This window comes from Cuculus canorus, chromosome 1 (assembly GCF_017976375.1).
Source record: "Cuculus canorus isolate bCucCan1 chromosome 1, bCucCan1.pri, whole genome shotgun sequence".
NCBI classification, from domain to species: Eukaryota; Metazoa; Chordata; class Aves; order Cuculiformes; family Cuculidae; genus Cuculus; species Cuculus canorus.
This window is the reverse complement of record NC_071401.1, coordinates 124,840,950-124,862,854: the sequence shown is the minus strand read 5'-3', so window position 1 is coordinate 124,862,854 and position 21,905 is coordinate 124,840,950. Positions and strand designations below refer to the sequence as shown.

Sequence of the window (21,905 nt, the reverse complement as noted above, 5' to 3'; positions counted from 1 at the left end):
AATAAAAAGCTGCTCAGCAAAAGCTGTTTCTATTACGTATTTCAAAGATGATTTGACCCAAACTATCTTCTGCCATTACTGTAGTCTGTTGTAATTCCATTTCAATTCACAGTACATCTGAGACTCAGCAAGGAGATGGTATCGCTGGTTGACACTGCGATCCTTTACATGAATCTTTGGGAAATCAGGTTTACTGATAACTCTCAAGTGAGGTAAAGATGATTCTATTTAGAAGGCAGGTAAGCCATTAATCTTACCTATTGGACTCCCCTTCCCCTCTGAAGTAGCGTATCTATGTACTAAGAGGTACATCAGTGTTCCTGATGTTGCAAGATCTAGCAGGATCAGAGAAGAGGAGAGGCAGTGGCCTGCTCTGCTCTCAAATCTTAGTTTTAAGTCATTAAAAAAATAAGGGAAAGTGATAAGCTTTAAAGCAAGATGTTCTGTGCCTTACTAAGGCATGCCAGCAAGATTGCTTGTGGGCTGCCCCAAATTATTGGTTTGACTTTTATAACAAAACCTGCTGGGGTTGCTTTAGTTAGTTGACCTGCAACTAGAAACTCTTGCCAGTCTTTTTGAGCAGTCTGACCTGACGATTGTGAAGTGTAAAGGAGAGCCTGCTAAAAATGTTGTCGGTCAAACTAGGGTTGCTTTAGTTAGTTGACCTGCAACTAGAAACTCTTGGCAGTCTTTTTGAGCAGTCTGACCTGACGATTGTGAAGTGTAAAGGAGAGCCTGCTAAAAATGTTGTCGGTCAAACTATAGTCAGGCAGTAGTTAAAAATCAGTAGTACCTCTTCAGCAGCTGGGGTGCAACACTAAGAGCATGATGCTTCTTTGGGAAAGTATGGATGGAAATTGGTGGGCTTTTAGAGATACTTACATTTAGATATCATCTGAAGCACACCTTTATAGGTTCTGTGTAGGTGAAACAGTGAACTTTACCCCTGTTATTGGCAAAGCTGCCTGTTCTTGAAAGGACAGGTAATCCCAGGATTTGTTATTTATTCCTGTTTTATAAGACAAAGGAAAAGGCAAGGAGAAAATATAGCAAAGAGGTGCAATTTCTTTTTCCACTTTAAAATCTTATTTGCATCTCTGCTGGTGGTTGTAGCAGCTAAGCTAAACAAAAAAATGTTAACTTTTTTGTTAGGCTGCTTAAATTGCTGGTATAATTATTGCAGAGGTGGGGTTGTATGGGATCTGGGTCAAGTTCTCATTAGAACACGAAAAGTGAAGAGAAAAGGCTGATGGAAAATGTTGCAAGTAAGATAATGAGCAAGCATGAGAGCTTACTTCAGAAGGTTTTCCGGGCTTTATGAAAATCAGAGTAGTCAATGCTATTATTGGATTCTCATGCTGTAAAGAAATCTGTTTGGATTTGCTTTTGAGATCAGTAACCATCTGAAACCCACCATTTTTAAAGATGATTTTTGTTCCTGCACCTGTTCGGTGACTGCTTGACGAACAGCTTATGGAGACACTATTAAAATTACTCAGTCTAAGTATCCTTCAATGTTTTGAACTATGTAGTTGTGGCATCTTTTACTTCAGTATCTTATGAACTAATTACTGCCACATAAGCTTTGAGGATGCTTTATTGTGAGCTAAATTGAGCAGTTTGTACTAGTGGGTTTGTATCAGTCTTCGATCTTTTTTTTTTTCTTTATTTGAGCATCTGAATGACTTCAAGGAAGACAAAATCGTAATCCTTGGGCAACTGAGAACATTGTCCTCAGCAAAACTAAAATTCTGGGTTGTCGTCTTACCTCTGAAAAGAGATTCTGAAGTTTGTGGAGTTTTTTTTTGTTGTTGTAGTAACGTGAACAATATAAGGATAAAGTGGAGATCTGCAGTTTGTTGATATGAAGTACATGGCAAAGTACTGATACGAGCTCTTGCAAAACTGTAAACTTCCCGTGTTACTAGTGCATTTTTAAACTTTGCTTTTAGATGTATTCTGTCTAGAGATGAGCTGCATTAATGTGAAGATGATCTGAGAATGTATATATATATAAACAGATAAATGTCTAGATATGTTTTGAAGGGTGTGAAAAGGTCCTTCCTAAGTAATAAAGCTGTGGAGGTCTTAAGTTGTAGATGCATGCATATAGACGTGCCCATTCTCATGCACTTTATTACTACTTTGCATTTTGTGACACTAGAGCTGTCTCACCCATCTATAGTGCTTTCATCCTTTTCTTATCTCGTGTGTCATGCAAATGGTCAGTCTATTCAGAGATGTCTACCATCTCTGTCTTGAGATGTCTTTTGGGAGGAAGAGAAAATTGTCAATGAAGTCACATTGTGGTTGTATTTATATCATAGAATCACTAGGTTGGAAAAGACTTTTTATATCATAAAGCCCGATTGTACCTGATGTACCTGATACCACCTAGCATAGCCTCAAGAGATGTGTGCAGTGCCATATCTCTTCCCTAGCATATGACAAGTAAGGCTGTTCTCTCTTTTATGAGGGACTTGTCTTTGGCATGTTCAGTGTCATCAACATAATGTGTTCTTGCTTTGTACGTATGGAAAAAGGAAATTTTGAAGTGTACATTGGATAACCAGCAAGATGTACCCAATTCCAGGATACAGTTAGGGCAGCTAGTGAGCTGTGGGTTTTTTTTAAACTTGCCAGTGGCTTGCTTGGTTTTTACAACATTGCTGAATGTGTCCTGTTGCCTTGCTGTACAGCCCATCTCAGCCTTTTGCTACCAGTGCCACTGATAAATCCCCATGATCTGGGGGAAGGTTACTGAGTTAACTGCCCAATGCTGCAGTGTGGGAAGCTCCTGCTGCAGATTTTGTGTTGCTAAGCAATAGAGACCTGAGAGGGCATTTCTCTGTCGTGCAGAGAGCAGGAGCAGCGATGCTCCCTTGCTGTGCAGAGAAAATGCATTTGTCAGGCTGCAAGGGCGTGAGGCTGTTGCAAGGAGGAGCTGAGTCAGGGAAAGGAGGCTGTTTTTCCAATACTTCTGGCAAGTGCAGTATAGCTTGGGAGAGTAATGTGATTTCTTTGTCCAGTTTGTGGTCTAGAAAACAAGAGGTGGAATGTTTCTTGCAAGCGCTACAAGAAAATATTTTAACAGCTGCCTTTTTCCAATCACCCTGGGAAATATTCATTATTTTATTAGACGTTTTTGTCATCTGTCATCTTAACAGTTACTGATCTGCCTGAGCTGCTCTGACACTGTCATCTGCTGTCATCTGATGAGTTGTCATTTACTTCTGAAGTTCATATAATTGAGTGTCAAGGGTGTCAAGTTTCCTGGGTCTTCTGTTCTTCTGGGGTTTTTTAGCTGCCAAATAACCTGCAAATTTATAAACATGGAGACAAACAATTTTACTGGGAAGAACCTAATTATATATCTTGAAGTAAAGACTGAGGGGGGTGACCTTTTGAAAATGTGGCTGAAAATTTCTGATGTCTTCTCACTATAAAATCCTAATAAAGAGGCAGAAGAAACAACTTGTGCTTAACATTCTTTTTCTGTGCATGTTTTCAGCCTCTGAATCTGTGTGGAGGATAAAGGAAAACAAAAAATGAATATGAAGTATATACGTAAAATATGTTCTTGACTTCTTGTTGTTTTGATGAAAAGCTATTGAGTGAGCAGTGATTTTTATCTTAACTGTATGCTCACAAGTTATCTACCCATCATTGCCTTTTTCTGTGGCAAATGAAAGAGGAAATAAAATCCATTCATGGTGTAAATTCCTGCCCAGTCTCTGTATCAGTTTTTGTTCAGTTTTGCCCAGTTCTGTTCAGTTTTGAAGTAAGTTAAAGTGGTCTCAGGACAGGCCTTTGCAGCTGTGACCTCTGTAGTGTCAGTAATGAGTGACTACACTGAGACAATGTTGACTATTATATGTACATTGAATGTATATTTTTGGCCAGTAACAAAAATTTTGGGAAGATAATATTTTAGAAAGAACATAACTCTTGGGTGTTGCTGGCTGAATTTGGAATTAGAACAGTGTTCTGGTAAAATAAGAAACATTCCTTTGGATTGGATGAAAGATCAAACTTGATCATTACTCTTTCTCCAAAAATTCCTCACAGCAGGTATCTATGGAAGAAATATAAGAGCAGGAAAAGCCTGTAATAAGTCAGCATTTCTCAAAGTAGAAAGGTTTGTGCAGTGTGAGTAATTCTGTCGTCAGAGACAGCAAGTTCTATTTATTCACTCTTAGTTTATTTTTCTGTGAGTTTGTCCGGTCTGCTTTTGAATCTGCAAGCTTAATGGGATATAGTGAGTGCTCTAATGAGTAGCTCCATAGTTTGATTCCGTATGGCTTGAGAACGTTTCAGTTTTGAAGTCTGCTCACTGTCCGGGGTGACTAGTCTTGGTATTGGAAAAAAACCAACCCATTATTCATATCTTCCTTGGCCATTCATGAGTTTGTAGAACTGCATATGCCCTCAGTTTTGTGCCCATCATGCATGAAGAATCTTAGTCTATGAAGTAATTTCTTATACATACTTTTTGTACTCTTAGCCTTGTCTCCTTTCTTTGTATCTTTGTATCTTTTGTTTTTTCTTAGAGAAGAGTAAAACTGTTCTGTTTTTTGTTTTGTTCTCTCTTCCTTCCTTAGTAATTATATTTTGCATCTTTTAGGCTCCTTATGCAGTATAGAAACTCACTATAGAGTGGCTTTTCTGCAGTAGCATATCCACTGTGTACACTATTTCTGAATTATTTATAAATATGATTTAGAAATGTTTCCAAATGATACCATATATAAGCATGTGCCCAAGCATTCATGTCTCAGTGATTTCCTCTCAACAATGATAATTGGTTGTTTACATCTATCCAGTTTCCAATTTTTTAAACAATTGCTCATCTGCATGAGAACAACTTTCACTTATCTTGTAGCAGGTTAGTTTTCTTAAGAGCCTTTGTTAAGGGATGTTCTCACATACCTTATGTTTATATTTTCTGTCCATATGCAAGTTCACTTATTAAGAAGACTGAAACATTTATGCTAAGGTAAGACTTCCCTCTACAAAATTTCTAACTTTTCCTCAATTCATCTAATTTAAATTAGATCCTCTGATGTTGCTAATTGGGCAAATAGTGTTTTCTAACCACTATTTTGCTTCACTGAAATAGATGTCATATTTATTCAGAATATGGTTGTTCTCTAAAACTTGCAAATGTGTGCAGGCAGGATGCAGTCTGGCTGCATACTCGGTCTTAACTGTTTTACAGTACTGGTGCCATAGATAAAGACAAATGTGGTTAGCTAAGAATATTTTTTGCATTTGTTGCTGTTTAATCCAACTGTCAGGTGTGCCTATATGTATCGGGAAAGTTCACCATGAGCAGCTGTCTTCTCTTCTTTTTAATAATACAGTATTTGCACTGAATTATTCTCGCCCAGTTTGTAGTAGCTCATGTGCAACACCTTTAGGTCAGTTGTTCAGTTGCTTTTTTACACGTTTCTGAACTGATGATGTTAAATCTTATGACAATACTCAGAAAATTGAAAATTCTACCTTTAAAAAAACAGAGATGCAGAGATGCAAAGTGGTATTAGATAAACACACCTCATTTCTGTAAGCTGCCTTGTAGAATTGTAAACGCATACATCAAATGATACCAAAGAAAATAAATCATCTTTGAGTTCAGGGCTCAGGAATTAGAATTTTTATTCTAATAGCATCCTCTCCTCTTTTTCTCTTACAAGCCAGATGTTTTGCTCAGAGGAAAAAATATTTGCTTCCCACTGGGAATCTTTGTACTTATGTCTGTTTGTATTTGGGAATTATGTAGGTTGTGGGAATGCCATTCCTGAATTTAAACTTACTTCCTATCATTTGGAATTCAGAACAGAGGAAGGAAATGAAATTAAGCCTATACAGTCTATTTTGGACTGTGTTAAAACATGAAGTAAACAGGCATGACATCTAAATAAGGATTATCATACTGAGCTTTAAAACTAGATATGTTCAGGACAATTACATGGATATGTGCATCAAGTGGGAGGCAGATGCAACTGTGCTTCACTGTCATCTGAAGCCAGCTATGAGGCAGGAGTAATTCAGAAGCAATTCAGCCATGTGAGTGCAATTCTGTGCTTGTGCCTAATACACTAATATTGTTCACTCAAGTTTTGCACTGTTCTGATGAAGTTCTATGGACACCACACTGAAATCGGTGCCTCTTCAGCTATCTTAAAGAAAATTTTGAATGTGATTTGGACCGAAATGTGTAGAAGTGGCCTAAGCTTTTATGTAAAGATGGAAATGCTTAGGTGATATGAGGGCTATTAGAGGTGTGGGGTTTTGTGATGGTTTTCTTACTACCTAGCTGATAAAGTAGTTTAGCTTACAGTTAACTGTAGGAAGCTGTATCCTTGCTATCTTGGAAGAGCAGTACTTAGCTTGCTTCATGCATAAGATTTCTGCATTCAGGTCACACAACCATACTCGAGTCCAGATAACATCCCATTCTCTTTCTTACTGTCAAATATTAAACTTGCTTTGCTTGCAGCTGGTTTTAACTGACTGCTGGCTGTATTTAGGCTCTGCATACTTCTGAGCCATCATTTACAGGCACTCTTCCCTTCAACCCTCTGCTTCCTGATTTCTCAAAATGGATTGGTCCAGATCTGTATTTGTGGTTAGTTTTGATTGGCCGCTTCACATGCGTAGCTGATTGTCATCACCATTCACTGCTGACTCATTATTCTTGCCTCCCTTCTGATGCACTTCTGTACTCTCCTTTGTACTCACTGTAGTGCCATCTCTTCTCACTTATCCCTTTTCTACTCTTGAAGCTCATCCTAATCTTTGTCTCCTGACATTGTGGCCTTTCAGTTATCACTAGGTCTTAACCCTCCACTAACTCAGATCGTAGTTCCAGCATTAATATTAATTATGGGCCGCACAGAGTCCACTCTTTCTTCCTCCTGCCTACAGTAATTCAATTCTGTGTTTATGCTTAAAAACAAAATATGAGGAGGGCAGGGGAAGGATGAGACAATTGGGAAAAAAAAATAAGAAAAATGAAACTGCCTAGTATTAAAAATCTGCCCTTTTCAGATTTAGTTTTGAGAAGATTCAGGCTTTGTACTACAGAGACTGCTCAGCTCTTGCTTGCGTGACTTTTGCTGAAGTCCATGTTAAGCTAAAGGGCCATGTTGGATTTAGAGAGCAAAGTAGAGCAATCTAGTCAAGAGTGGTGAGGAAGGTTTACTATAGTAAGAATTCGTAGACAAAGTTTTTAAATTCGGGTCATAAGAACGTACCTATTTAGAGCAGCAGTTTGTCGATTAATAATTGCGGGTCCAGTTTAAATACATTCAGAGAACAAAGACTGGCATGCTCTAAAATGCTTCACTCCTATTACTTCCTCATTTATAAAATTAAGGAAAGCATTAGAATTGATTATTTAAGGTTATTTATATGCTGAAATACTTTACTGTCTGGTACAAAAGATTAGGAGCTCCTTTTCGTGTTGTCTATTACCAGCAATTTAACAGAACTAAGCAATCAACATGCTTAGCTTTTTGTTCTGCCTTTTTTTAATTAATTTAAAATGTTAAGGGCAGTTGGTTTCTTCATGGGTACTTAAAGGCTTATTCATTCCATTTTATGGCTGAGCTGAAATACTACAGTTTTGTATGAAATGTATGGTTTCATTGACTAATTTTGCTGCACTTGTTTTCACTGTGGAATTAAGCTCTGTTGTTCAAAAGTTTAATTTATTTTCTTAAACGTTATCTTGTTCTGTGTGAGTCATTAAGATATTCTACGAGTGGGATGCTTGAGTAATGGCAGCTTTATTGCTAGACCCTCACTAGAGATACAGATAACTGGGTTGATAATTGTTGGCTTTTAATTTTCATGTTACGTATTTTTTCTACCGGGTCTGTTAATTGTCTGTGACATTAAGAAATTGTGTTGCTACAGTCTCAAAACTTGAGTTCTTTGAATGTTTTGGGTAGAAATTGCTATACTTTCCCTAGATCAGTATAATCTTGCCCAGTCTGCATATTTCAGCCATCCTGGAGCTGGCTAGACAGGAATATCAATAACAAGAATATTTATTTTTTTTAAGACCGTAATAACTCTGTATTTAATGTCAAGCTGAGTTTATTGAGGAAGCATTTTTGCTCTGTTGCTAGGGATTAAAACACCTGCCTATGTGAAAAATAAATAATCCTTTGGTTTCAAAGCTGTGCCCTAGCACTTCGAAGCTCTACATCTCCTCTGTTTCTTGAATCGCTGTGATCAAATAGGGAGGTTCTGCTCTATGCTTGGGCACACCCCAGTTGGGTTGCTCTGTCAGTAGTGCTGGAGGGTTCTGAAGTTCAGATCACCTGCCAGAGGGGATATTTAACTGAAGTGCTAGGTTAAATTATCCCTTGAGACTTCAGTCCTCTAAGATTCCATTTTCAAATTGATCCTTCCCCCCACCCCTAATGAAACACACCAGTAATCAAAGACGTTCTGCACTAGATTCTGCTTCCAGTAAATGATGTCTGTCCAAGGCCCTGAAAAAAAACAAAGAACTTGATATGGATGGCTGTGAGACCAATACTATTTCTGGTACACGAGATCTGTTTATTTCTTATGGCTCTGTCCATCAGTAGGATCATCCCACTAGTTCTGCTGTTTTGAGGGTGAAAGCCATTTCCTTACATCCAGATCTCTGGTCTCTACACGTAACTAACTGTAGATTCCAGCCTTCTAATGCTTATGATGAGAAGTTAGCTTTCTAGGTTGTAAAATAACTTACTTCCACAGCAGGGATGCCTGGACATGGAGATACTTGCTATTTGTATGATACAGAGGCATTTGCCTTCTGTAACAACCCAAATTATTTTACTGTATCCAAGTGCTTGTTTTTTTCTCAAGCAATCTTGCTGATTCCTTTAGTTTTCATCAAAACATTGCTGGTGATGGTATCCACAAACTGTCCTTGTAAACCAAAATAAGAGTGACTATTAGATTCCTCTTGTTTTTTTCAGTGGTTTAGGAAATATTAAAACACAGCCTTGATTGTGAAGGAATTGATGAGCATCCCACTTCTGGGTCTTTGATCTCCTGTCTTTTCTGCTTAATAATAAAACATTCCCTTCTAAGGCACTGTGTAAGGTAGAAAAGTATGAATGGTTACATCCACCTATTAGGCCTATTGTGTCTGACTTTCCTTCGAGGCAGGGAGGCCTCATGGTGATTTTTCCACTTAGGCTGGTTTCCTTTACTTTGTAGCAGTCCTGTTCTGATCTAGTGTGCATTTGGGTAATGAGAGATCTATTTGAATAGGCTGTAACAAACATCAGGTTTGTTCCTTCACAGACTGGTCTCTGGATAGATGCCAAGTGTGTTGTGGGATGCTAACACACTTCTAAAACAAGAGTGTTAAAGCACAGGCAGATAGAGGGTGAAAGGGGAAAAAAGAAAATTCTCTCCCAAGTGTTACAGGGGTGAGAACAGGAGGAGCAAAAGCAAGGAAAGCTGTGGGTTGTGATGAAGGTAGTTTAATAAGTGAAGGAAAGGGGTGAGAGGGGAGAAGTAATCAAAGACAGATGCTTACTGCCCGTCACAAGCAGACTGAAGCTCAGCTGATCTCTGAGGAATGGCTTCTTGCCAGACTAACACACTTACACTCGGCTTTTATCATGGAGCATGATGCTAAATGGTTCGGAGTACCCTTTTGCTCATTTTGGATCAGCTGGGAAGGGACACATCCATGACAGTCTTTTTTGTGGGGAGAGCTATAAAAAAAAGCCTTGATGCTGTGCAAGCACTGTTTAGCGATAAACAGAACTCCGGTTTGTTATCAATACACCACACCATACAGGCTGCTGTGAAGAAGGTTAGCTCCATCCCAGCCTGGCCCAGTACATCCACTCAGCCCTCTACTTGCGTTAATAAAAGCCTCCATGGAAGAGGGTTTTTTTTGGAAGAAATAATGAGATTTTTGAGATGTATACCTGTTGGAAGAAAGGAGTAGATATGGGTGATGGGCCAAATAAAGTTTCTGTGAAGCACCAGTATGATGGTTTTTCAACTCAGTGTGCATGATTTCAATTCACTGGTATAGAGTTTTAATTTGTCATCTTGTTCCTTGTTTGCATAATGTGTCTGTGTCTTAAATTTTCAGTCTTCCCTGATCGTAACTGATCTATGCTAGTTCATGTTTTCTGTAGTACCTCATGCTCATAGTCTTTTATGCTTCCACATAATAAATACACTACGCAACCATGTAGGTGGTATCAAATTTTCTAAAGATATATACTTATCCTTATAGTATAATGAAAATGGGCTATCTATTTTCTTCATATTCCTTTTGTCATGGAACACACATCAATGATCTCTCTCCCTGTACTTCGATAGTCTCTTGTGAGGCTTTAAAATGATATAAATAAACCACTTTTTTATCTAGAACTTCAGCAGGCTGAAATAATTTCTTTTAGGCCCTGCTGTTTGTCATATGATTTGCTAGATATTTCAGACTGTAGATTTATGTGCTATCAAGTGAAGGAATGGTCTAATCTCAAGAAACTGAAATCTACCTAAATACAAATCTGGCTTAGTGCTTTTCAGTCCTTTGGAGTAATACTCTTGCTTAATGAGAACAGGCACGATTTGGTTAATAGTTCAGCTATTTCACTGCTAAATTCCTTCCATTAGCTCATGATGGATGTTCTGTTTTATTTAGAAGAATGAGCATTGCATTCATTAGGCAAACTTCATTAAATTTGGAACTCAATCAACTAGAACTGTAATTATATGGAGACGAAACTTCCTAATCTGACATTTGTAAAACTGAGCCTGTTTAGAATCAGTTATTATCTTACACAACACGACCAACTGAGCTTTTGTGTTGAGCAGAGGCAGACCCTGGAAGGAATGCCTTCAGCTAGGAGATGTGTTATTTTCTGTTATAATTTAATTGCTTTATAGCCTTTTTCACCACAATGACACATCTGCTCTCTCTGTGTTTGGAGCAATAATAGATCAGACTGGTTGAGGAGGCTGTAAGCTGTGTGTACTCCTTTAAACTATTATATCATTGTTTAGATTTTCAAATTAGAGCTTCTGCAGTTTAAGTCCATGAAGACTATCCTCTTGTCCTTTAAGGCAAAATGTATGGATCTTAGCATGGCTATGAAAAGGAATAAAAGATACTCTATTATGAATGGAAAATTATTTCTCTGACTTTCAGGAGGGGAAAGTACAGCTGAATAACCATTGTAGTGTGTTTTCCCTGTAGCACCACATGCGACTCTAATGCAGGCCAGCGGTCACTTTGAACACTTGCTGGATCTTCCTGCTTTAAATTTCAGTGGCTGCCTTGCTCGTAGTCCAGTGCATTTTAAGTTGAAGACAGCTATGACAGCATCATAGCCTGGTCTGGTTAGTTTGAGAACCTTAGCAGATAAAGAAGAGTTCACAGCAAGCTGTTACTTAGAAACAACTTAAGAATGACATCCCCTCCACATAGAATCATAGAATGGATTGGATTGGAAGGGACCTTAAAGATCATCCAGTTCCAACCCCCCTGCCATGGGCAGGGACACCTCCTGCTGGATCAGGTAGCTCAAAGCCCCGTCCAGCCTGGCCTTGAACACCTCCAGGGATGGGGCAGCCATGACTTCTCTGGGCATCTGGTTCCAGTGCTTCACCAACCTCACAGGAAAATATTTCTTCTTCATCTAAATCTCCTTTCTTTCAGCTTAAAGCTCTTCTCCCTTGTCCCGTCCCTGCACTCTGATGAAAAGTACCCCCCTGCTTTCTCACAGTCTTCTCAGAAAGAAGCTGAGAGCAATTAATTAATTTTACTCTCTAACCCAGGTTTAAAAAGCAAAGGTTGTTTTTCTCATCAAGGAAGAAGCAATTGCGTGCAGTTAGGGTTAGTTACCAAATGTTTAAGAAGAAAAAAAGGAAAGATAAACTAAATTTGGTTGAAATAGCCTACTTACTCATTTTTTCTTATTTCTTATGAATAATTTATTATGTGTTGGGATATTATAAAAGCTGTCCTTGGGAGACCGTAGTAAGAAATAGTTGAGCTCTCACGTGGAGACTAAGCTGCAACCATACTAATCTGCATCTCAGAAATGGGCACTTGTCACTGTTTAGGGAAGAGGCATATATGAGCAGGAGAGGCTTTTCTCAGTAATGTTTTGTTGGATATTTGTGGGTCTGTGAATGATGGACATAAAAGATGAGAAAGGGGCAAAATAGGCAGCAGGAAATGGAGCTTGAACAAACTAATGGAGTGTGGTCCAGTGTGGCTTAGAGTATGAATCTATGCCTTTAACTCTTACGGGTAAAAAGTGCTTCATAATTCTGTTTTGCTTTGTTGGATCACATTTATTTCTGTGGCTGCAAACCATGTTGGAGGATCATGTGTGAAACAGGTGGTCGGTCAGTCCCAACTAGGGGCTACTGGTTTAGGTGAGATTTCTGTGTGGTTGATGGCGTACTTTAAAACACTGTGAGGACAAAAGCAAATTTCTTGTTGGTATTCAGTGAAGTCATATTGTTCACTTGCTATGAGATGTGTTAGGAAATTATCAACATTTTTGCTTGATTCTGGAGAGAGCTCTGTTGTAGCAGTTTTACCCTTTTTGCTCTCCGTGTCTGGATGCATCTATTTGATTTGCGAAATGGCAAAAATAATCATAGGTTTTTATGGTTCTGTGTAGAGAGCTCCATGGAAAAGGTTGTTTAAATTTATATTTTTGAAGATGTTTTATGTAAGACACAAAGCAGATGTTCCTGTGCCCAGTGTAATACTGTCATCCCTTGTAGGCACTTGAATGTACCTCTGTGATCTAGAAAACTGAGTGATTTTTACAGTGATTTTTACAGAAAACAGTGATTTTATTTGTTTTCCTGGAATGAGACGATACAGTGACACGCCAATCCATCCACATGCAGTGTATTCTTTCTACCCCATGACATTTAGGAATATGAGAGCTTAGGGATGGGATAGGATAATCACTATATTTACCTTAAAAGGTTTTTATTTTCTGAAACTGTTACAAGAGGAGTTTTCAGGGTTTCTCAAGGCTAGGAATTTTTATTTGTTCAAACACCTTGTGTATTTGAAAATGTTACCAATGTAGTTTAAATAAAGGAATGGAGTGCTGTAACACATTCTACCATTAAGTCAGAAATACCTTGTCAACTAATACTGAAGTTAGTCCTTGTGTAATGGATTTGCATATTTTTGAAGTGATGAATTGGTAACTGTCACATTATGCTTATGAAAAAGTAGAAAGTTAAGTGGGTGCTGTAGCTCTGCTCAAAGACACCTCCACTCCAGCAGGAACAATGGAGTTTGTCACTTGGCTGAAGGTGTTAAACATTACTTACACACCATGGTGGATACATTTCCTGAGTTACAGGTATGCCTGGTGGCCAGTTTGTCAAAGGATATGTCTCTTTAGTGAATCTTGCAAAAGGTAGTAAGTACGTCATGATCTATACTTGAGTATTTTTAATAAACACCTCTGACTTAAGGCTTTCCATATCTAGTTTAAGTGAATTAAAACAGATGCACATTTTTTTTTAAAGGAATTAGTTGTTGATTACTTTGCCATAGAAACTGTGTTTAATTTTCATTATTCGGGGAAAGAAATCTCTGAAAACGGAATTGAGCTTGCATGTAAGTACCAATCATTTAGGTGCATAAAAGAAATACAATGTGGGTGATGCCTTCATTCAGTTGTTATACTTGAGGGGGGAAAAAAAAAAAGTATTTCCTGACATGTAAAAATCAGAAATGAGTGAATAGAAACAACCAAGCAGGAACACTGTGCTGTAGAAATCCCATTGTGGATGAAAAGTCCATTAAAGAAAAAGAAAATGGGCTTCATTTGTTAGGAGTCTACTGTCATTAAATTGCTAATGATAGAATCATTAAATGGTTTGAGTTGGAAGGAACCTTAAAGATCATCTAATTCCAGCCTCCTGTCATGGGCATCCCACTAGATCAGGCTGCCCAAGGCCCCATCCAACCTGGCCTAGAACACCTCCAGGGATGGAACAGCCACGATTTCCCTGAGCAACCAGTTCCAGTGCCTCACCACTCTCGTTGTGAAGAATTTCCTCCTGATACTGACTCTAAATCTAAATCATCTTCCTCTCCAATTTATAGCCATCACCCCTTGTCCTATCACTACAAGCCTTTGTAAACAATCGCTCCACATCTTTCCTGTAGCCCCTTCAGGTACTGGAAGCCGCTATAAGGTCTCCTCGGAGCCTTCTCTCCAGGCTGAACAACCCCAACTCTCTCAGCCTGTCCTCCTATGGGAGGTGCTCCAGCCCTTTGATCATCTTTGTAGCCCTCCTCTGGACCCTTTCCGACAGCTCCATATCCTTATGTTGAGGATTCCAGAACTGGACACAATACTCCAGAAGAGGTCTCACAAGAGAGGAATAGAGGGGCAGAATCACTTCCCTCGACCTGCTGGCCGTGCTTCTTTTGATGCAGCCCAAGACACGTTTGGCTTTCTGGGCTGCGAGCACACATTGCCAGCTCATGTCAACCTTCTCATCGACCAGCACCCCCAAGTCCTTCTCTGCAGGGCTGCTCTCAGTCACATCATCTGCCTTTGTCTACTGAAAACAGGGATTGCCCCGACCCAGGTGCAGGACCTTACACTTGGCCTTGTTGAACCTCATGAGGTTCTCACATGCGCACTTCTCCAGCTTATCCAGGTCTCTCTGGATGACATTCCGTCCTTCTGATGCAACAACTGCACCACTCAGCTTGGTGTCCTCTGCAGACTTGCTGAGGGTGCACTCGATTTCATTGTCTACGTCATTGATGAAGATACTAAACAGCACTAGTCCCATAATCGTGTAGTCATTGTACTGTTTTGTAGGATACCTTATAGACAGTGACATTAGGCCACTTTCTTAGTGTGTAGGAAGTTTTCTGTGCTCCATGAAAATAAAAGAAAATGCATAGTAATTCTTGCTTTTCTCTAGAAACAAAGACCTGTGCCTAAGAGTAACAGCTTAGGTTGGGAAAGGCAGATATGGTCAGTGGCTCCGCACCTCCTCATCCTGTCTCCTTTGTTCAAACCGATGAGTCACTCATCAGTCAGTTCTAAATTGCTGCTATTTCAAGTGAGTGGTATTTATTGATTTTTATCCGGCTTTAAATGCTCCACTTTAAATGGTGAGGATTGAGGAATCCATTACCACCTCATAGCGTGGGTCAGTGCAGGCAGTGGCTTGAATGAACTTCTTGGGGCTGCATCTTTATCAGTTTAGCCAAGCCAGGACATCCCTACTTGTCAGTCCATGCTTTCAGTGACTGGGTATCTTCCATAACTGCAAAACTTCGGATGTTTCGGCAGTAAATGTTGGGAAATGCCAGGCATTACTGGAAATACAGGTTACTTTACATATGCTTTTTTTTTTTTTTAACATTGTCATAGAATCCCTAAGAGCTTTTTTGAAGCTGAGTGTCTTTTTGTGCTTTTTTTAATGTCAAAGTACAGTTGCTCATGTTCAGGTTAGGAAACCTAATGAGAGGATTTTTGTTTTTCTTCTATCTTTAGTCTTCTTTTCTCCTCAGAAGACGAACTGTGCCAGAGGACTGATGCATTGAAAGAGAATTGTGATCCTCTTATGTAGCTACTAATTCCTTGCTCATTTTGATTATTCTTTATGCTTTCATCTTTGTAGTAACTTTGTTTTGCTACTGCTTGGAATGTTTCCTCGTGCTTGTGGTGCTTAAGAAAAGTAATTAAGTAATCACTTGTAACAGAAATCCTTCTTTTTGCATGTAGGAAACTCACAGCTGGGTGCTACCATAGTAGATGCATTGGATACGCTTTATATCATGGGGCTTCATGATGAATTCAGAGAAGGACAAGAGTGGATTGACAAAAATCTTGATTTCAGTGTGGTGAGTATCAATTGTCCTAGTATTTCTGTAGTCCTTTTCACAGTGTTCCTCTTGCTGCGGAGACGTAAGAGGTCTTTCAACTGGAACTTGAAAACCTGATGGTTCCAAGTATCAGAACTTCATATGTGAGCTTTAGTGAAGTTCTCTGTGGTTTTATTTTGAAAAAATCCCACCCCAACTGTTTCACACTTTAATTGTATGTAAGGGTATTCCTATATATTGTATTTTCAAAATACAAATAATAAGTGGGTAATGAAAGAAAGGGAGAGCGGTCAGTGAGAACCAACAGGGCCTCAGAAATAAAGGCAGAAAGATGAGGCTTTCCTAGCTGATAAAAGTTGAAAAGAACTGAGTTGTGAAAGACTATTTCCTCCCAAACCACGGTGTATAAATTACTTTACAATACAATGTCTTCTTCCATGTTCTTAAGATATTTTAACGTGATGAATGTGTCTTGAGTTATCTTAATTTGTCTGCAGGCCCTCAGTCTATCACAAGAACTTCCCAGCTGATCAGATAGCATCAGGCATTGTTCATGCGTGCAGAGTTTGGAAATGTTAAATGGAAGAAATTGCTCTGCTTTATCCTTATTCATTAATGTTCAGTTTTGGGACTGATGCAGACCTTGTGATGGAATTTGTATTTCAGTCCTTGCGCTTGCCCTGTGACTCCAAAATTAATTTTTCTTTCAGTAATGCACAAATTGAATAGCAGATATACTGTCAGAATTGTGTAAATGCTTACTGTTGTTTTTATATTATATCCTATGTTTCAGAAATTATTTTTGGGGTTTTTTTCTTTTTGTTTTATACATTGACTCTCTGGAAAACTGCAAAGAAGTTCTGCTCTGCCTTTTTTCAGTTCGTGCCGGATAATTATTCAGCCTAAAACTGAAGACCCTAAATATATCAGTGGCAGTGTAGACATAATGGTACCATTATGAGAGTGAACTAAATTACTTCCATAACTTTAGTCTGATCTGAGGCAATCTCAATATAAATTACACTAGGATTTGGGTGGAAGAAATTTGCATAACCCAGTGGGGTTCAATTACAGCTTCCTACGTATCAAAAAAACAGTTCTGAAGGTTAATGAGTTGTCTTATATATACACCAGACTTGACTAATTTCCTTATATGGTTTGAAGTTTATTTATAAATACAGAAGCAAAGGTACAGCATAGAGTTAAACTAATGATTTCTATTTCCCAGTAAAATCCAAGAGGAACAAATTTATGTGATTCATTGCTTTAATAGATATTAACTGGAATCGTAGGCTGCATTGTTGATGTTTTCCTTGTATCACATGTATGTAAATAAAAATACATCTTTTATTAAAAGTTATATTTGGGAGTATTTAAAACTTTAGATTTTTAATCATCATTTGTATTTGAGAAATTCGAGGAAGTCTTTAATGTATTCATATAGTCTTTCTGGAATAAGTAATAAGTGCAAAATGCATTTATTTTGGATACAAGCAAAATGTATACTTACAACCGTAAGTGCTGTAGAAGTAGTGTGAAAGACATATATATAAATACAATTTCAACTGTGTGCTACTTCATGGGTCAACTTATGCTTTGTACTTCGTAGTGACCTTTGGATAAAAGGAAAAGTTTCCTTTATATCAGTATCTTTCAATGAAACTACATTTTTGCGTCAGATAGGTTGAATGAAGAGAATTTTTTTGGAGAAGACAAATTCCTCTTAATTTTTCAGTGGGTTAAATGAGTCAAAAGATATTGGTGAATTTAGCTCAAGGATATTAATGTGGAGGAAGGCTGTAAATGGTTTATTCTCTTGCGTTTCTCAGTGGTCTTTCAGGACTTGTTGTCATAACATTAAGTACATAAGGCTGTTCCGAGATGGAGACTATGTTAAAATGGAGCTCTAAATTTGAGATGGCACGTTGGTAATTTAGGTTAAGAAAGCCTATTACAGGAATTCTCTAATTATTCTACTTCATCTTGTAAACCCAGAAGATTTCATATTACACTTAAACCTAAGAGGAAAGATGCTGAATTATAGAAACGTACAATCCTTGCCGCCTTTCCCATGATCCCCAAACAACTTTATTTGCACTGTATGGCACTAACATGATTAGAGAGCAGGAGAAAAACTATTTTGATTTTTAAAAATCGGTTACAACTGTATCTAGAATTATCACTTGGTGTGATAATTTCAGTGTGGATCTGGATAGTGAAACAGTGTAAGTCCTTGCAGGTAGTTTGGTTTAGGGTGTGTACTTGCCTCTGTCTTCATGATTATTTTTTTTCTTTTTCTATTAGGGAGTTAATTATTTACTCTTTCTTCCTGTTCTAGAATTCTGAAGTATCTGTTTTTGAGGTCAATATTCGCTTCATTGGTGGTCTTCTAGCAGCATACTACCTTTCAGGACAAGAGGTAAGGAGACTGGAAGGTGTCTATGAAATTTAGTGTATTCAAGCAAATGTTGTGTATAAAGAATTTTCTAGAATCTTGTGTTCTCAGTAGTTTGCAAACTAAATTTACAGCAGTAAGTTGTCCGAAGTAATCAAATTCAGAGAGTATGGAATCTTTAAAGCTTATTTTTGTATTGGTCTTGGCCAATTTAGGACCCTTTGGTAGAACTTTGGAACACTTCTTTTATCTGAATGTTTACAAAAGACATCTGCTTGAGTAAGCATCAGCCTGAAATGTCAAGTCACTACCTTCTTATGCTGACAATAACTTGATTTTGAATTATGTAATTCCATAACGGTAGAAACAATAGTTTTGTCACTTGTCATGCAAGGCTATAGGTTTGCTTCACAGAAGTGCTATATAATCTTCTTACCATTTTCTCAGTGACAAACTGAGACCTGTCAAGCCAATTTTGTCCTACTTTTGAAACTTCTACCAAAAAAAAAAAAAAGAGATCAGAGGCTTATACTTGTTATACAAAGGCATGCTTAAATTGAAAGGATCCGTATACCCAAAGTCTTGAAGACATGGACTTCTTTGGTCTAGCAGTAACATTGCTGTGACTTCTTTCTTCGCATACTGGTAAAGCAGGAGCCTGACCCAAACTCTACGGATTAAGTCATAGCTCTTATAATGTCTTATCAGCTACCTGTCTTTTGATCTATTGCCTGTATCCTTGATTTGTTTTTAGCCTTCATTTTTCATGGCCCTTCTGTAGCCCAGTGCCTAAAACATTAGGCTGCTAGCCATATTTAATGGCATAAGTTGCAGTACATGTTTAGGTGTTTATATGTGTCTACCCCCTTTGTTTAGGGAAGCACCACACACGTATCAACAAGTTCGTGGGGATTTCAAGCCCACAAACCTGAAAATAACTAGGAGAAACCCACATATTTGTTTACTCTTTAGGTCTTTGTCATCATCCTGGGATCTGTGATTTATTTTTTTTTTTTTTCTGGTAGGAGTTTCTTCTCCTATTCCCCAATGTTAGAAGTCAGCCTTTTGAACTGGTAGCTGTGGCACCTCTTCAGGAAGACAGCCTTTGTAAAGCAATGCCGTGTCTCCTTTTCAGCTAGGAACATTGATCCTGTCTCTGGGTATCTGCAATGCCGTGTCTTCTTTTCAGCTAGGAACATTGATCCTGTCTCTGGGTATCTTGCTCAAACTGAAGCATTCTCCTTGGAGTCATCTACTGTGAATATGAAAAACCTCAGAGAAAAAGCAAAGATCACGCATCAGTAGCTGGATTGTTTGTATAGGGTGATGCCATGCCTGTGCACAAGACCCTTAACAAGAACCTTTTTGCCCCTATATGCAGATGGATGTAGCCAAACACTGCCGTAACAGAGGCTTTGCCTGTGTTTGTAAAGCTGAATATTCTTTTTCTTTTCAGTTGCTTCTAGCCACTTGGTAGAGTCAGAACAAGTGCCTTTTCTTAAAGAATTTTCATCAGGATGAGGGGGGTTTTTTTGCCTTCTTAGACAGCTCTTACCCTCTGTCTTTCCTAAATTTTGGCCACTGGGCTGACTCTTGGATTTAAAAATATTTTCATAGCATTAGTCTCTCCAATGGACTTCAAATGCTTTGTGACTTGTGGTAGATGATTATTCCTGTCCAGTGTTCATATGTATTAACTTTATCTTCTAAAAGAACTCCTTAAAAAAAGTGTTCAGGCTGCATATTTTTTTTTCAAAATAGTGTGAGATAGTCTTGTCAGGTACCAGAAACAACTTCGTTTGCCAGGCTGGGTGGCTTCTCTGCAATTTGTCAGTGTGAGCCTAGGAGGGACACCTGCCTCTGAGAACTCTTTGGAGTTGAAAACAGGTTTATTTGAGATGTGATTTCCAACCTGGTCTTCTCTCTTCTGTCTCCAAGAAGGGAAAGTATTCTTTACTAAAGATCGGGGCATGCTTAATTTCTTTTTTACTGCATTCAGAGGCTGGAGGAGACAATTTTTAGCTACTGCTAAAACAGGCAAGCCTGCTCCCAACTGTTGGGATGTTTTGCCTGATCGTGTTGTGAACAGGTACGTGGGCTTATGTCTCTGAAGGAGTGTCTGCCTTGTCCGGTAGGTAGGTATTCCTCCTTTGTTCATCAAGCTATCATTTACTTGCTCATATGCCCTTCCCACGCCTTCTTGATATTCCAGTCCGCATCTCTCTGTAAGACTGTTGGTAGATACTGGTCTAGAGAGTTTTCGTACTAATTTCCATACTTTTACATGTCTTGTTTGATGTCTTGAAAAAATAGATTGAATACAATGAACAGGCTGCTTGGAATTAATTCTGCTTTTCCCCTTTTAATTAATATAAATTCTCCTTAGGTCTGCAACAGGAGTTACTGTTGTTTGGTGACAGTTATAAAAGCAATTCTTATTTCATTCACTTAGTGTTGTTAAGGTGCTATAGTGACAACAATAAAAGGCAGTGTCCAAGGCTTAGCATCAGCTGTAGAAGCTCTGTCATTTTTAAGGGGCCACATTTAGAGAGTTTGATAGTCAGTATGGCTTATCTATATGCTTTTGCCCTTGGAGAGGGTACCTGTACTTGATAGGATTGTATTTGATTACAAGTCATAATGGTAGATATTGATCATAATTTTTAAGTACAGATGGCTATTAATTTAGATAAAATTGTCCTGGTTTACGCTCTTATTAGAAAAATGTTAGGTTTTAAAAATTATTTAGCCTGCCTAGTGGGTTGACTCTATGGTCTCCATGCTGTATTTTAGCTGTGGTGTTACTGGTGTTACTCAGAGGAGTATCAACAGTGATCGTGATTTTAATGATGCTGGCTGCAGCTGATGGTAAAATTTCGAACCTTTTGTATTAAGATTGTGGGTGTTGCTGCCCCTCCTTTCAATAAGAGTTCCCCCTTACTGCAGTGGATGGGGGAATAATGAAAAATACCTCCCTTAAGCCTAAAAAAGCTGCTGTTGTTTTTAGCAGCTAGCAACTTGGCTTAAAATGCTGTAGGCCTGTCCTGTTCACTGTTGAGTCACAGGCTTTTCTTAGTGAAACATGACACTTGTGAATTTTTTACTCATCCGTTTTTAAGTGGGAGTTTCGGCTGGACTTCCTTCGCTGATAAGCATGTAAAGCTAAAGTTTGAGAAGGGTATGTTTTCATGTTGCTCTGGCCGATTGCCTTGGTTGTCTTGCCTTGCTGAACCTTTCTTTTGATGTAGAGAGACAAAATCATTTCTCTGTCTAACAGGCAGTTCTTCTAATTTGTGTCAGATCACCATCTTTCTCTTTTTTTCCATGTTAGAATGTCTTTTGAACAGAAAAGCAAGGTATGGCTGTGAAAGTTGGCACAGTGGAAAGCCTGCCTGTGCATCCTCTTTCAACCTTCCCATGTTGAAACATTGAGGTTGATCTGGTGGAAGGAGTAGTAAGTAGGTCTACAATCTGGGAGGCCCTTGTTTAAATCCTCTGCAGTAAGTTTTTCCTGGCTGATCATGGGCAGGCCATCTGGTGTCTGACTAGGTGTATGTTATCAGATCTAAGAGTGTGCTTTCTTTGTCTCAGCTTCTACCTAGGAATGAAGTCCTAATCTGTCATTCCGTTTGA

At 38.6% G+C, this 21,905-nt stretch overlaps 1 protein-coding gene across 1 annotated transcript in view; it reads left to right on the top strand.

Moving 5' to 3' along the window:
* The window catches only part of MAN1A2 (mannosidase alpha class 1A member 2), a 127,693-nt gene that overhangs the window by 43,620 nt on the left and 62,168 nt on the right, over positions 1 to 21,905 (top strand). The window contains exons 4-5 of the mRNA XM_009556830.2: positions 15,777 to 15,895; positions 18,216 to 18,296. Coding sequence (XP_009555125.2) covers positions 15,777 to 15,895; positions 18,216 to 18,296 — 200 coding nt within the window. The remainder of the gene's footprint in view (positions 1 to 15,776; positions 15,896 to 18,215; positions 18,297 to 21,905) is intronic.